The sequence below is a fragment of the Salmo salar genome, chromosome ssa05 (assembly GCF_905237065.1).
Source record: "Salmo salar chromosome ssa05, Ssal_v3.1, whole genome shotgun sequence".
NCBI lineage: Eukaryota > Metazoa > Chordata > Actinopteri > Salmoniformes > Salmonidae > Salmo > Salmo salar.
The window spans coordinates 32,739,111-32,756,073 of record NC_059446.1 but is presented as its reverse complement, the minus strand read 5'-3'; the positions used below and the strand labels follow the sequence as shown (position 1 = coordinate 32,756,073).

General features: G+C 45.0%; 1 protein-coding gene across 13 annotated transcripts in view; it reads left to right on the top strand.

Moving 5' to 3' along the window:
- Positions 1 to 16,963, top strand: part of LOC106604654 (catenin delta-1) — a 46,821-nt gene that overhangs the window by 15,361 nt on the left and 14,497 nt on the right. For 7 of the 13 annotated variants that reach the window (XM_045718080.1, XM_014199518.2, XM_045718079.1 and 4 more), the window contains 3 exons: positions 9,440 to 9,586; positions 13,103 to 13,254; positions 15,349 to 15,417. In XM_045718080.1, coding sequence (XP_045574036.1) covers positions 13,108 to 13,254; positions 15,349 to 15,417 — 216 coding nt within the window. In that variant the 5' untranslated portion in view covers positions 9,440 to 9,586; positions 13,103 to 13,107. The remainder of the gene's footprint in view (positions 1 to 9,439; positions 9,587 to 13,102; positions 13,255 to 15,348; positions 15,418 to 16,963) is intronic. The other 6 variants (XM_045718074.1, XM_045718076.1, XM_045718082.1 and 3 more) reach the window with 3 other exon arrangements.

Genomic DNA, 16,963 nt, shown 5'->3' with positions numbered 1-16,963 from the left:
CAAGGAAAATATGGGCATCTGCCAAAAATGTAATATCAGTGCATCACTAACCTACGTGATTCGTGTGGTTCTGATGAGAAGTTTGGGCGGGGGCTTGGCTTTGGATCAGACTACTGGCTGTAAGCAAACGAGTGATGTGCGTTTGGAAAAATACTGTCTGTATCAAAGGCTCAGCCAATCGTTCATATAACTGAATGCAGCACGCTATTGATGAGCGAAGAGACAACCACTTTGCGAGTTACAGCATCAGCGCCTCATGAGCTGTAACCGAAAAACTGGCATTTGGATAGTTTGAGGTGAGGGAGAAGGTGTGGTGGAACAAGTATTGTTAACGTTACTTAACAACAGTATCTTGCTAGCTGGATCGAATTCTCTGTTAGCTAGCCAGAGAAATGTTGCGTAACATTAGCCAACTTAACTTATCAAATCATTTAAGTTTATGGTGTGAAAATTAGCTGACTAATAGTCAGACAGCTAACGTTACAACATCAGATGAGCTAACATTCATAACCTAACCAATTCGCTATAGTATTAACTGGTATACGTCTCCTTGCCGTTCCTCATGTTATAACGCGTTAGTTGCTTACTGGGCCCTGGCAGTCTGTGAAATGTTAACTAGCTAACGAACTAATGTTTAACCTCGACAGTATGTGGTTAATTTTCAGAATGAGAGAATTAGGTGAAAATGAGGCGTTGCTTGTTGAACAAGTACAGCTGGGCCTGGCTTAATCTGGATCCCTCTATAGAGGTGAATGGAACACCACACACTTTCCCGATTTCTCACTTTTTCAATACAGTGGGAAAAAAGTGTGTATGCCAGGTGTACTCTCTGCCTGAAAGAGATCAGTTATGCCAACAAAGGGTGTCATGCTCTGCTGGCACATTGTAGAACAGATGTCCACAGGCAGAAAGTGTACAATGTAATAATGTGCCGTATAGCCCAAAGATATGGCTTGTCGTGTTGCACTTTACAGAAACACGTGTGTGAGTGAGGGGGGACTATTAAATGTTTTACTCAGTCAACGTTATTTTTGCACACGTAGCCTTGTGCACTTGATCGATGTCTACTATAGTGGCCACTCTAATAGAGCAAAAATAGAATGCCTTTTAGTTTAGTTATATTTCTACTTTAACATGTTTTTTCCCAAGTGCAATATTTAGGTAGGTGTGTGTGTGTGTGTGTGTGTGTGGTTACAAGCGTTCTATTATAAAGGCTGTCATGGCTAATTGCAATATAAGTGGGGTTTTTTTTCTCTTAAGACTTAAGCGTCATTTGCAGTAAAGTCTAGGCAACTAACATTGGATTGCTTTCTTTACATTTTTTTAGCTGTGAGTTAGGTTCACATGAACCACTTTATTTTACACAGACTGAGCATGTAGATCATTTTCTTTGTTTAATTCGTTAACCTGCATTTCCCCCTAACAGGGATTTATTTATTTTTTTGCTTGTTTCAGTGCAACAGTGTTGCCTTTTTGAGCCCTCACCAGTTTGCATCCCTGTCTTCAACACCAAGTTTATGTAGCGATGTCTAAATCTGGCCTCTACAATAGCACAATATTTTATAAATTCAATACAAATATTGAAAGCATTTAAGGAGAACTAAAAGGTGTTCAACGTGATGGATGATTGAAGCAGAGGCAAAATCAGTAAATTCAGCCCCCCTTAAACACACACGGCCTAAGCCGCACTCTTAACACTTTCACGCTTGTGCTCACTCACACAAACTTCTCATTGTTCCAGTGGCCGCCCAAACGAACAGCTGCGAATTCCCCACCGTCTGTGGTTTACACTCAGACACGCAGACCCACACACCAACGACCAAAAAAATATGCTCAATCTCACACACACACATTCCTTATTTGTAAATGATAACAAACATTTGGATTTGAGTGGTAATGATGGGTTTCACTAAATGAATGAGACTGTGTGGAATGCCAGACTGGGTTTTGCTCGCTTTGTGAATGGGTCACTGTGACCGAGGCTTGCCTTGAGATGTTACTGTCTCCATACTGAACCCACAGTTCTCCTACTACGGTTTGTTGTGTCTTAACTAGGGACTTTTGTAGCGATTTGAGCCGACACAGTCTGAGGAATGTAAGCTTCACTTTATTTTATTCAGCACTCCTTATCTTCTCCCTACTCCTCCCCTCTTTCTCTCCTGACTGTGGGGTAGATAACAACAGTTCTGTGCTGCTGTGCTGCGTCTTCCCATATAAGGGCATGTGTTACTGGACAAGAGTTTGTGCAGGTGGGCAGTGGCCTTTGGCTGTGTGTTTGTTAAAATGTCATCCATCCTCATCACTTCTTCACCCCCCATTCATCTCTGATTCCTGAACACCTCTATTCCAAAATAAAGCAACCCGCTTGAGAAGTATTCATCCCTTTTTTAAACAATAGAAGTTGTCTCTAGCTGCCTCTTCTGCCTCTGTCTGTCATCCATCCTAAGCAGAGCAAAAAGCAACAGAAGTGGAACGGGATTTGTGTGTGTGGTGAGTCATCAGACAGGAGCCGACGAGGCAGCTAGAGGTGTTTTTTCTATTGTTTAAAGGGCAGTTCTACTCAGTGATGTCATAGAGGTGCTATTTCTATTGTTTAAAGGGCAGTTCTACGCAGTGATGTCATCACATTCCATGCTGGCCTGGTCTCTACCCTTGCTCTCTGTGGCTCGGACACTTTCTCTCACACTATTCTTTTTCTCATTCTGCTTCTTTCTCGTTCTCACACACTCAGTCCCCCACAGGTGAAACTGTGAGTCAGCCCCCCCCCCCCCCTCCCTCCCTTCCCATTTCACAATACACCTCTGTTCCTCCTTTCACCTTTTTACCCCTTTGTCAGCACCTCTCGCTCTTTCAATTCAATTTCACTTTAAGGGGCTTTATTGGCATGGGAAACAATGTTTACATTGCCAAGCAAGTGAAATGAATAACACACAAGTGAAATAAGCTACAAGTTAACAGTAAACATTACACGAGTTCTAAAAGAATAAAGACATTTCAAATGTCATGTCTATATACAGTGTTGTAATGATGTACAAAAAGGGAAAATAAATATAGGTTATTTACAATTGGTTTGTTCTTCACTGGTTGCCCTTTTCTTGTGGCAACAGGTCACAAATCTTGCTGCTGTGATGGCACACTGTGGTATTTCACCCAATACATATGAGTTTATCAAAATTGGATTTGTTTTCAATTTCTTTGTGGGTCTGTGTAATCTGAGGGAAATATGTGTCTCTAATATGGTCATACATTTGGCAGAGGGTTAGGAAGTGCAGCTCAGTTTCTACCTCATTTTGTGGGCAGTGTGCACATAGCCTGTCTTCTCTTGAGAGCCAGGTCTGCCTTCAGCAGTCTTTCTCAATTGCTAGGCTATGCTCACTGAGTCTGTACATAGTCAAAGCTTTCCTTCATTTTGGGTCAGTCACAGTGGTCAGGTATTCTACCCCGGTGTACTCTCTGTTTAGGGCCAAATAGCATTCTAGTTTGCGCTGTTTTTTTGTAAATGCTTTCCAATGTGTCAAGTAATTATCTTTTTGTTTCTCCTGATTTTGGTTGGGTCTAATTGTTGCTGTCCTGGATCTCTGTTGGGTCTGTTTGTTTGTGAACAGAGCCCTGGGACCAGCTTGCTTAGGGGGCTCTTCTCCAGGTTGATTTCTCTGTAGGTGATGGCTTTGTTATGGAAGGTTTGGGAATCGCTTCCTTTTAGACATTTGTAGAATTTAATGGCTCTTTTCTGGATTTTGATCATTAGCGGGTGTTGGCCTAATTCTGCTCTGCATGCATTATTTGTTTTATGTTGGACATGGAGGATGTTTTTGCAGAATTCTGCATGCAGTCTCAATTTGGTGTTTGCCCCATCTTGCGAATTCTTGGTTGGTGAGCGGACCTCACAACCACAGTGCAATGGATTCTATAACTGATTCAAGTATTTTTAGATGGATCCTAATTGGTATGTTCCTTTTGATGGCACAGCAGGCCCTTTTAACATTTACATTTAAGTCATTTAGCAGACGCTCTTATCCAGAGCGACTTACAAAATGGTGCATTCACCTTATGATATCCAGTGGAACAACCACTTTACAATAGTGCATCTAAATCTTTTAAGGGGGGGTTAGAAGGATTACTTTATCCTATCCTAGGTATTCCTTAAAGAGGTGGGGTTTCAGGTGTCTCCGGAAGGTGGTGATTGACTCCGCTGTCCTGGCGTCGTGAGTTTTTGCCTTCTCACAGATCGTTCACAGCTTTGGAAGTTACCTGTGGCGCTGATGTTTAGGCCGAGGTTTGTCGTTTTTTTGTTGTGTGCTCTAGGGCAACGGTGTCTACATGGAATTTATGGTCCTGGCGACTGGACCTTTTTTGGAACACCATTTTTGTCTTACTGAGATCTACGGTCAGGGCCCAGGTCTGACAGAATCTGTGCAGAAGATCTAGGGGCTGCGTAGGCCCTCCTTTGTTGGGGACAGAAGCACCAGATCATCAGCAAACAGTAGACGTTTGACTTCAGATTCTAGTAGGGTGAGGCCGGGTGCTGCAGACTGTTCTTGTGCCGTCCCCAACGCGTTGATATATGTTGAGGGTGGGGCTTAAGCTGCATCCCTGTCTCACCACCTGGTCCTATGGAAAGACATTTTATGTCATGTTTTTCTCCCAACACTACTTTCCATAGCAGGCCCTCATGCCAAATTGAATCAGCCTTTTTTTTTTTATGAAATGTTGAAGATTTTGCTGTTTTGTTTTGTCAGTTAGGGTGTGCAGGGTGAATACGTGGTCTGTCGTACGGTAATTTGTTAAAACTCTTGGTTGCGTTTTCCTTTTGGGTTAAATGGTGTCTGTTGTAAAATGTTTTGCAGCAGAATCTGCGTATTGATTACACCCCTGCCGTTTCTACTTGTAGAATCGCAATGCTCGTCAGTGGCCGAGAACTTGACTTTGAGCCAATCAGTGTATGCGCTGACAGAAGTGACAAGAAAGAGGGCACTTTTCTCAGTGTAATCCACTCCCTTTTCATCAATTGTTCGAACTACAACAAAGTTGCATATTTTTCCTAAAGCAGATCTTTACATCTAGCTAAGCAGTTTTGTCCTAGAAGAAGGAATTTTGTTAAGGTGTTAATGTGCACCTTTTCATAAGTTAGCTACCTAATGTTCGCTTTCTTACTGAGCCAGGAAGCACAGTGCACACAACACTAAATGCTCTACCAAGCTAGCTATCTATCAAGATGACGAAATCATTTCATTCACTCTCCATTATCCCATACGGCCATTTCTCTTGCCATCTAACGTTAGCTAAATGGTTAGTATAGCCATTTAGCACAACATAGCTAGCTAGCTAGCTAGCTACTCCATTGACTCTCGACAGCTAACAGGTAGCTGCTTTTTCTTTTTTTTACAAATCCATTGTGATTTAATGATGTTGCTAGTTATCTAGTTGTGGCAATCTGGTTAGTGTCAGCGGCTTATTACAAATTATAGCTAGCTAGCAACGTTAGTGTAGCTTGCCAGTTAGCGTACATTAGCTACAGCAGGCACAAGGCAAACAAGCTACTGCCGCCTTGAGTATTTAAAAGAAGCAAATCTGAGGTAAAACTGTTAACTGACGACTCTCTGGGTACAGGTGCTAAGTACCCATTTCCCGATGTGGCTGACCCTTAAACCACAGCTCTTACTCCTGATTTTCAGTAGCTGTTGAGAGAGGCAGTAGTATACCATGAGTCCTCTGTCTGTATGTGTCAGACCGAAAGAGACAAATGTGGTCACCTCCGTCTCTCCCCATGCCCCTCCCTAGCCAAACCGGTTTGACAGGTGTATGTCTGTGCTTGTTTGTGTGTGGAGCCTTGGTATAGTGACCTCTTTTTAAGCCAGGAACCAATGGGTGCATGAGATGTTTTATCAGCAGATAAGAGTAATTACTACTGTCTGAGCCTGTTTGTCTGGCTCTGATAATACTGCATGTTATCTATTCCGTTCTATTGTGTGCTCTGAAGAGGCTGGAACGAAGAACAGTGAGGGAGAGGGATGAAAGAGGGGGATAGAAGGATGGACAGAGATTGGTAGAGAAAAAGGAGCGAAGGGGCTTAAGGCGAGGTTGGGAGAGTGAGCGAGAAATGGGCTGGGGGAGGGACGGCCAGTACTGGAGGGTATTAAACAAAGGAGAGGCGAGATGGATCCTGGGAGTTGGTGTTCTTGTCTCTCTGCTGACGGTGTGTTTCGTCTGGCCCAGACAAGAGCTGCAGTCTCAACTGATCCACAGCTACTGTACTGTTAAAGCTAGTGTAATATAGGTGTGTGTATTGTCTGGCTGGATAGCCATTGGGCTGTTTCACCAAATGAACAGAGGTCACGTGCAGATGTTACTGCGGGTGTAGCGAAATGTTTGTGTTCCTAGCTCCAACAGTGCATTAGTATCTAAAAACAATTCACAACAATACACACAAATATAAAAGTAAATGAATGGAATTAAGAAATAAATTAGTGATGCACCGATATGACATTTTTGGCCGGTACGATATCCAATAGTTTCCTTGCCAAAAAACCTGATACTGATATTTAAAAGTTTTGCGGCCTTTTTACGCATTCTATTACAGTTAAATAGTTAGACCGCTGCGTCTGTGTGTGTGTTAAGGCACTGCATCTCAGTGCAAGAGGCGTCACTACAGTCCCTGGTTCAAATCCAGGCTATCACAGCCGGCCGTGATTGGGAGTCCCATAGGGAGGCGCACAATTGGCCCATCATCGTCCGGGTTTGGACAGGGTAGGCGTCATTGTAATTAAGTGGACTTTGCAGTTAGCCTACAAAATAAAAGTATGTCATTGGCAGTGATGCAAATGAATACAAATAGTAGATTTATGCTGTAATTGAATAGATCATGCTAAACGAGGTTGGGATGTTATATAAAAATCAACAAAAGGGGCTCCCGGGTGGCACAGCGGTCTAAGGTACTGCATCGCAGTGCTAGCTGTGCCACCAGAGACTCTGGGTTCGAGCCCAGGCTCTGTCGCCGCGACCGGGACGTCCATGGGGCGACGCACAATTTGCCCAGCGTCGTCCGGGTAAGGGAGGGTTTGGCCGGCAGGGATATCTTTGTCTCATCGCTCACTAGCGACTCCTGTGGCGCGCCGGGCACAGTGCACGCTGACCAGGTCGCCACATTGGTGCGGCTGGCTTCTGGGTTGGATGTGCATTGTGTCAAGAAGCAGTGCGGCTTGGTTGGGTTGTGTTTCGGAGGATGCATGGCTCTCAACCGTCACCTCTCCCGAGTCCGTATGGGAGTTGCAGCGATGAGACAAGACTGTAACTACCAATTGGATACCACGAAATTGGGGGGAAAAAGGGGGAAAACAAAAAATCAACAAAAGATTATTTGTTAATTTGACAAATCTGTTGAAATCGCACTTGATGTATGATACTTTGAAATTGCATTGGAGCATACTTATTTCACTGTACAGCCTTACCTATGGATTGTTGGTCATTGACATGGGGTATGTCTACTCAGTGACACCCAAAGAAAATTCGCATGGTAGCTCTTATGAAACAACTGTGAATTGAGTCACGTTTATTGTCAACCTACGTGTATTGAACACTATTCCCGAAGAAAAACGATACTGCGTGGATGTTTGAGTCTGATAACTCTGAGGACATTGGGGGAAAATATATTGGGTATTGAGTAGACTGTTAGCCCATTTTATTGATCTCCAATCCTTAGTTAAAACTGTACAGTGCAATATGAATGTCAATACACACAATAGGCTGACTGGGGAGGCGATTTCACAGTCGCAGTCCTGTGATAAGAGCTACAACGCTAATATTTGCGTAAACTCTTCACAGTTGTGTTCTGTGGGTGTCACAGACTGATACCCCATGTCATTGCTTCACATTCCAACCTTGTTTAACATTATCTAGTCTAAATATGGCATGATTCCACCAATGGTAACCTTCTACATCACTTTCAAAGATCTACTTTTATTTTGAAGGCTAACCGCAAAGTCCACTATTGTGCCTTATCCTTATTGTGGCTAGCTACACAACCCGAACAGGTCGAGCCTCACTAGCCAGATGACGCTAGCTGGCTGCTTATAACGTTAGCTTTGGGCAACAGGGTTAAGTAGCTGGCGAGCTATTTATTTTCATGAACTGAAGTTCAATTTCGATAGGCGAACAAGTGGTTACCTAGCTAATACTTGCTCACAAGGATTCCTAAATCATTGCTAAGAATAGTGAAAATGACTGCAGTTTCTACTGGCCATTGTTTTCAGGCTGGTTGTATTGGCGCTAGGTACCTCAGCTAGCTACCCCAGAAGTTGCGGTCGAACAAATGATGTGGTATTATAAACACAGTTTGTGGCCGGTGTTTGCTGACTTTTTTGTACAGCTTTGACAGTGCTACTGATAGTAGTGTGGAGCTTGGCTTGCATGTGCAAATTCAGAACACACAACATTCTATAATAGAACTGTTTATTCAACGTTTCAAATTTAAAGCTTATTTAACGCGTCAAAGTGTTATTTGACATATCTTTTGACACACAAAGACCCAAACGGCGTTCCATAGTATGTCGTGAAAGCTAATAGCAGTGACGCTATTACTGTGTGACTCCGGTAGGGCAACATCTGAACAATAGCGCACTTGGTAACGTTAGTGTGTACCGATGCTTGACCAGTCGCGAAAGCCAACATCACCCACGACAGAGAACAGTTGATTGTCAAGTGCAATGAATTCCATTATCTTGGCGTTGATGGATTTCACCTTTTTGAGTCGTCTCGCTGAAATGTTGTTACTCTTTCAAATAACTGCTTGACTTGTTGACTGCTTGATCCACACAGCAGACATTGTGGGCTAGGTTAGGAATGCTGTGTTGCACGTATAGCACAATTTTACGTGGCGTCATTACGTTCTATAGGTATGCACGCCAACTTTGACAAAGGTTTTTCACATCGCTGTTAAACTAGACATATCGGCCGATATGTTTACCAATATAGCATGCATTTTTAATATAAATATTAGATCACAGTGGCATTGGCTAAAAATACAGTAGAATACAGTATATAAATATGAGATGACTAAAGCAATATGTAAATTATTATTAAAGTGACTAGTGTTCCAATATTACAGTGGCCAGTGATTCCAAGTCTATGTATATAGGGCAGCAGCCTCTAAGGTGCAGGGTTGCATAACCGGGTGGAAGCCGGCTAGTGATGGTTATTTAAGTCTGATGGCCTTGATAAAGCTGTTTTTCAGTCTCTCGGTGCAGCTTTGATGCACCTGTACTGACCTCGCCTTCTGGATGATGGCGGAGTGAACAGGAGTTTATTTGTATTATTTTCTCAGCAGCACTTGTGTTCAACTCTACATACTCAAGTGTTTAGCGATCATCGTCCTGCATTCGTAAACTTTTAAATATGCATTTTCACTCTTGCATTCTTTGTTTCTCTCTGTCCCCCTCTGCAGTACCTTTTGCCTTGTCCATCCTCTTTCTTGGCCTTGTGGTTTGGCAAACTTAATCTGCTCCACCCATGAGCCCCTGCAACTAGGGCTCAGCCTTTGACCTTGGCCTGACCTCTCACCTCTTCTCCAAAGCCACGCCCCTTGGTGAAGGTGTGTATCTCTGCTTTTTTGCTCTTCTTTTTAGTGTTGCACAGTATACTGAAACCTCTCTACGTTTTCCATTAAAAAAAAAAACCTGTTGGTTACTGGAATTTGTTACGTTCAGTACTTCTGTCAAAGGTGATTCATGTGAGTCTGTTTCAGTGCAGCCCCTTTATAGCGCACAGAGCAATGTACCTGCTCCACTTACTCATTCATTGCTAGAGCTGTCTGGCCTGCTTTGTTAGCACCCCACGCATGCTGCACAGAAGTTAACACACTTGAATAATGCAACACGAAATGTTGAAAATGTTCATTACTGGTCGCAATACCACGTCCATTCAGGCGAGAATACTTTACAATGCAAGATGATACCAGTAGCTTCCAGCTTTAATTCTACTAGGCTAACTTTCTCTGCTAGCTTACAGCTGACGCAAACATCAATTCACTGACGTATTACTTTGTGATAATATGCAAAGCTGATTTGTCACCAAAAATGTAATTAATTCACTTATTCTCCCACCCATCTGGGTTCCACTAGATTCAGAGTCATATTCTCCCTCACAAATTACATCATTACTTTATTATAAAATTGTTTCTTCTATACAAATGTTGTTGATCAGTTGCCAATAAAAATTCCTCTGTAGCCCCATGAAATCAGCTAAAATAAGCTCAACTCTGTGCATGCACACACTCCTGTTGAATAATATGCAATCAACTGTATTGTGAATAGATCGAGGCAACATCTTGATTTACCCAGTTTATCAATAGAGATTTACCATTCAAATTATTACCATTGTTTAGTAGTTCGTTTTTTTTTTTTTACCAAAGTCAAATTGATTATAATTGATTCATTAATGCATACATGGCTGTCTTTAAACTATTGACTTAACATTTTTCAATTGTGATGATATTGAACTCAAAAGATGCCCAGTGATTGAACAGAGCAGTAGCTGAGTTTCTCTCTGGCTCAAGTGCCGTTCTGTGACTGGCTCATACATTGTTTTGGAATCAAGCATAGTGATGGTATTGGGTGTAGTGATAATAAACCTGGTATTGAAGTTAAAGTTCTGTTTATCATGACTACATATCTTTGACAGCTGGTCAAACCTTAGGGATTTCATGATGAGATTTGAGGCTTCCTGCTCTTTGCTTTAGTGCTGTTCATACTACTATGGAAGGTGTGTGTGTGTGTGGGGTTCTCTTTATTGTGTGTGTGTGTGTAAGTAACGTGGCTCTCTGTAGAGTGTAGGAAAATCTGGAGACTGCCTAAACATATCTTCATACCGTCCTTCTCTCATCCCGGAAGTTACGGTATTACTGGCTTAGTACTCAAGGGGGTGCCAAAAAACACGGTGTGTATTGCAGAATGCTAACAAAATGACCAAGTAGTAGTGAATTTCCATGGAGGCTACTAGCTAAATATGGCAATGAGTGCAAATGAAAATAAACTAAAGTGATACATATGTAGGTAGGACCTACCGAATGTTATTTTTGGTGAGTTTACAAGGACTTTTATTAGCGAAGGTAAAATATTTTTCTTTTTAAATTGACGCATACGTGTCTGCCTGGAGTCGCTAGGGCATCGGACCTGCCTGCTCTGCTCAGAGAGGAGGGAGGAGCAGACGTGTCTGCCTGGAGTCGCTAGGGCATCGGACCTGCCTGCTCTGCTCAGAGAGGAGGGAGGAGCAGACGTGTCTGCCTGGAGTCGCTAGGGCATCGGACCTGCCTGCTCTGCTCAGAGAGGAGGGAGGAGCAGACGTGTCTGCCTGGAGTCGCTAGGGCATCGGACCTGCCTGCTCTGCTCAGGGAGGAGCAGACGTGTCTGCCTGGAGTCGCTAGGGCATCGGACCTGCCTGCTCTGCTCAGAGAGGAGGGAGGAGCAGACGTGTCTGCCTGGAGTCGCTAGGGCATCGGACCTGCCTGCTCTGCTCAGAGAGGAGGGAGGAGCATACGTGTCTGCCTGGAGTCGCTAGGGCATCGGACCTGCCTGCTCTGCTCAGAGAGGAGGGAGGAGCATACGTGTCTGCCTGGAGTCGCTAGGGCATCGGACCTGCCTGCTCTGCTCAGAGAGGAGGGAGGAGCAGACGTGTCTGCCTGGAGTCGCTAGGGCATCGGACCTGCCTGCTCTGCTCAGAGAGGAGGGAGGAGCATACGTGTCTGCCTGGAGTCGCTAGGGCATCGGACCTGCCTGCTCTGCTCAGAGAGGAGGGAGGAGCAGACGGGCGGAGAATGGAGATGAAAGAAAATGAAGATATCAGTGGCAGATGTACAAATAACTCATCCAGAGGGCTTTAACTTCTCAAACACGGCAGAAAGCTAGCACACTATGATGACCCGTCACCTTATTAATGAATCCACTTAATTAGATAACAGCAAGTTAAACTTAGGGGTCGCGTTAACGCCGAACTCTGTTTTTCACACAGGAAAAAGGAATGCATAAGAAATATCTTATCATTTCTGTTCCGTATCACTCATTTTGCGCTCCAGTTGCACTTCTCTACTCGGATGAATTCACCAACCGCCATTCTATCATTCTCTGTGTAGCTTCTTTTTTCGGTGTAGCCAGCCTACTTTTCACCAGTAAAATACAAGCTTCATTTTAAGTATGCCATTAGAATTTAGCCAGCTATATTTCCTATGATAAACATTAGAAATATGGCCATGCATAGTTTTTTGCTAAAAAGACCTTTGCTTTTTCATTGTCAGCTCATTTACTTGTGTGGCTGCCAGCCAAATAGTTGCACTTCTGTTGTCCTCTGAAAATGAAGCTATTTTCTGCCGAATGTGTTGCGCGTCCCTGATCACTCTATTGAAGCATAACGCCGACTTTCAAATCTAAAATGCGACCCCCGTGTCAATACACAGCTCGACTCAACTCCTTCCGCTTTTCCCCGTTGTGCTATTTACAAACAACCGCTGTTCTGGGGAACTACGGTGAGCTTCATAATGTGACAGGTGACATGAAGAACTCAATCTGCTTTATCTCCTAACGAATTGCACAAGTTGACTGCAGGTATTTACTTAAAAAGTAGTTACAAATATAAAAATGTATTGAGAAACTTTAAAGAAATAGTTTTGACGATATTGAGAAATACCCCGGTATACTGCCCAAGCCTACTAGTGTGTATGGAGCAGTGTGTGTGTGCTCTCTCTCTCTGTAGAGTGTATGGAACAGTGTGTGTGTGTGTGCTCTCTCTGTAGAGTGTATGGAACACTGTGTGTGTGTGTGTGCTCTCTCTGTAGAGTGTATGGAACAGTGTGTGTGTGTGTGTGTGCTCTCTCTGTAGAGTGTATGGAACAGTGTGTGTGTGTGTGTGTGTGCTCTCTCTGTAGAGTGTATGGAACAGTGTGTGTGTGTGTGTGTGCTCTCTCTGTAGAGTGTATGGAACAGTGTGTGTGTGTGTGTGTGTGCTCTCTCTAGAGTGTATGGAACAGTGTGTGTGTGCTCTCTCTAGAGTGTATGGAACAGTGTGTGTGTGCTCTCTCTGTAGAGTGTATGGAACAGTGTGTGTGCTCTCTCTGTAGAGTGTATGGAACAGTGTGAGAGCGCTGCTGCTCTCCTGGAGTCGGTGAGGGAGCAGGAGGTGCAGTTTGAACAGCTGACCAGAGCGCTGGAGGAGGAGAGGAGGAGAGTGGGCCTGCTCAGCCCCCCGTCCGGCCCCCTCCCCCACACACAGGTAACAGCCCAGCCCCCATCCACGTCTCCCCAGGGCCGTTTCTAGATGCAGGCGAAAAGACCAGTCATCCCCCATCTTTCCTTCAATCCATCCCTCCATCATCCAGTGATTGCTGTTATCACCCTCCATCCATCGCATCCAATCCCATAATCCATCCCTCCGTTCCCCCACTGGCGCCGTGAGTTGTGTGGTACCTGTGCGTTGCATTTCAGCCCTTATCCTTTAACACACTAGTGTGTGTGTGTGTGTGTGTGTGTGTGTGTGTGTGTGTGTGTGTGTGTGTGTGTGTGTGTGTGTGTGTGTGTGTGTGTGTGTGTGTGTGTGTGTGTGTTTTACATCTCTACAGCTTTAACAGGCCATGCGTTTTCCATCACGTCCCTCTGCATAACGCCGTCACTCACCACCACACTTACTGCACCCCCACACATTCACAGAAAACCTTCATACCACCCTTACATACCTTTGCAGGCCTCTGTCATGTAATTACAGCTATTCTCATCTTTGCCCCAGCATGTCGTGGTCAAAACTGCACCAGAAATGCAGCAGTCAGTTCTCATGCATGCAGCCTCATCCTACCACTAAGATCACTCTAAACGAGACACCGTATCAACTGAAAGAGGATCTGCTTCAAGAACTCCTAATATAATTATGTCCTATGTTATGTAATCATGTGTTTGTCCACAGCAGTGAAGTCGCTACGCTTTATCATGAATTTAGAGGCGTGATGGGATGTAGAGAAGTCCCCTTTTTTTCCTGAGTAAACGCAGACTGATTGGGAAGATGAAGGGGTTGCCTTTAAAAAAAAAACAGTTTTATCATCCTAGCAGGGCTAATTGGTTTAAGGTTTTCCGGTCATTCTCCTCTACCATGCTTAGTCTCAGTGTGTTATGCAATGTTTCATGACTGTCACTGGGTGGGTTTTGCCTCTTCCGGTTCAGGTGTCTTTTGTTTATCTACTTTGACTTCCAAGTTTTAAGTATAATTCCACGTTTGGACAAAAACTTGGTGCTTAACACACTTACTGTTAACTAGTTAAGATAACAGCTTTAGAATGTGAAGGGAAATGTGCATTTCCTCCTGTAACAGTGGATGAACAGGCCTGACCCCTTGAGGACAGAGTAGGAACTACACACAGCTATAGCACAGATGGAACAATGAGGCAGATATTTCATCGGATGTATAAATATGAAGCATCCTCTTGGAGTTTCCACTCACTACCAAATAAGGTGGTGAGGAAAAGCCCAGTGGCCGGCAGTGGGATGGAGCAAGATGGATTCTGGCCGGCATTTTGCTAATTTTCTCTTTTGAAACTTATAGTTTTCTGTTTCCACAACTAGCATCTGTTACAAACCGTTGACTAAGTTTGAGTGCGAGGGAGAATTGAGTTACTGCACAAGCACACTTCAGAGTAGCTGTTGTCCAACAGAAATATGCAAACGCATGCTAGAACGAGCCAATAGGATCTCACTAGCTTGTGCTTGGCTCTGCCCAACTCCTTACCCACTGATTAATTTGCTCCCATTGGAAACAACACTGGGCTCTTTCTTGGGTTAGTTATAAACAAAGGAGTGAGTCTGCACTACAGCCATGGACCCACCTCTTTTTGTGTCATTCATCCATCCATCCTTCATTGAAGTGATCTAACATGAAATGGTGGTGAAAGAATCAATGGTTGGGTCATTGATTACCTCAAAGGAAGGGGAGACATTTTCAAAGTATTCAAATGTGGCCGATGACTGAGGTTATTGAGAGAACAGGGTCTCTTTGGTTGTCATGACGCCAGCAGTGTTCGAGGTGTTGTAGCCTAGACTACAACCCAGTTGGATCCTCTATAATGTCTCTGAAGACGCCTGTGGATATGAGTGTTCTCTTGGTACAACCCAGTTGGATCCTCTATAATGTCTCTGAAGACGCCTGTGGATATGAGTGTTCTCTTGGTACAACCCAGTTGGATCCTCTATAATGTCTCTGAAGACGCCTGTGGATATGAGTGTTCTCTTGGTACAACCCAGTTGGATCCTCTATAATGTCTCTGAAGACGCCTGTGGATATGAGTGTTCACTTGGTTGACGGTTTCTCTCTCCTCCTCCTCAGAACGGGCGTCTGGGGGATGCAGACATAGAACGACTGAAACTGAGCGAGGGATACATTAACGGGACACAGGTGTGTGACGCTCTGTGTGTGTGTGACGCTCTGTGTGTGTGTGTGACGCTCTGTGTGTGTGTGTGACGCTCTGTGTGTGTGTGTGTGACGCTCTGTGTGTGTGTGTGTGTGACGCTCTGTGTGTGTGTGTGTGTGACGCTCTGTGTGTGTGTGTGTGTGTGTGACGCTCTGTGTGTGTGTGTGTGTGACGCTCTGTGTGTGTGTGTGACGCTCTGTGTGTGTGTGTGACGCTCTGTGTGTGTGTGTGACGCTCTGTGTGTGTGTGTGACGCTCTGTGTGTGTGTGTGACGCTCTGTGTGTGTGTGTGACGCTCTGTGTGTGTGTGTGTGACGCTCTGTGTGTGTGTGTGTGACGCTCTGTGTGTGTGTGTGTGCGCTCTGTGTGTGTGTGTGTGTCGCTCTGTGTGTGTGTGTGTGGCGCTCTGTGTGTGTGTGTGTGTGTGTCGCTCTGTGTGTGTGTGTGTGTGTGGCTCTGTGTGTGTTTGTGTGACGCTCTGTGTGTGTGTGACGCTCTGTGTGTGTGTGACGCTCTGTGTGTGTGTGACGCTCTGTGTGTGTGTGACGCTCTGTGTGTGTGTGACGCTCTGTGTGTGTGTGACGCTCTGTGTGTGTGTGACGCTCTGTGTGTGTGTGACGCTCTGTGTGTGTGTGACGCTCTGTGTGTGTGTGACGCTCTGTGTGTGTGTGTGACGCTCTGTGTGTGTGTGTGACGCTCTGTGTGTGTGTGACGCTCTGTGTGTGTGTGTGACGCTCTGTGTGTGTGTGTGACGCTCTGTGTGCGTGTGTGACGCTCTGTGTGCGTGTGTGACGCTCTGTGTGCGTGTGTGACGCTCTGTGTGCGTGTGTGACGCTCTGTGTGCGTGTGTGACGCTCTGTGTGCGTGTGTGACGCTCTGTGTGCGTGTGTGACGCTCTGTGTGCGTGTGTGACGCTCTGTGTGTGTGTGTGACGCTCTGTGTGTGTGTGTGACGCTCTGTGTGTGTGTGACGCTCTGTGTGTGTGTGTGACGCTCTGTGTGTGTGTGTGACGCTCTGTGTGTGTGTGTGACGCTCTGTGTGTGTGTGACGCTCTGTGTGTGTGTGACGCTCTGTGTGTGTGTGTGTGTGTGTGTGTGTGTGTGACGCTCTGTGTGTGTGTGTGTGTGTGACGCTCTGTGTGTGTGTGTGTGTGTACGCTCTGTGTGTGTGTGTGTGTGTGACGCTCTGTGTGTGTGTGTGTGTGTGTGACGCTCTGTGTGTGTGTGTGTGTGTGTGACGCTCTGTGTGTGTGTGTGTGTGACGCTCTGTGTGTGTGTGTGTGTGTGTGACGCTCTGTGTGTGTGTGTGTGTGACGCTCTGTGTGTGTGTGTGTGTGTGTGTTGACGCTCTGTGTGTGTGTGTGTGTGTGTGACGCTCTGTGTGTGTGTGTGTGTGTGTGTGTGTGTGACGCTCTGTGTGTGTGTGTGTGACGCTCTGTGTGTGTGTGTGTGTGTGGACGCTCTGTGTGTGTGTGACGCTCTGTGTGTGTGTGTGTGTGTGTGACGCTCTGTGTGTGTGTGTGTGTGTGTGA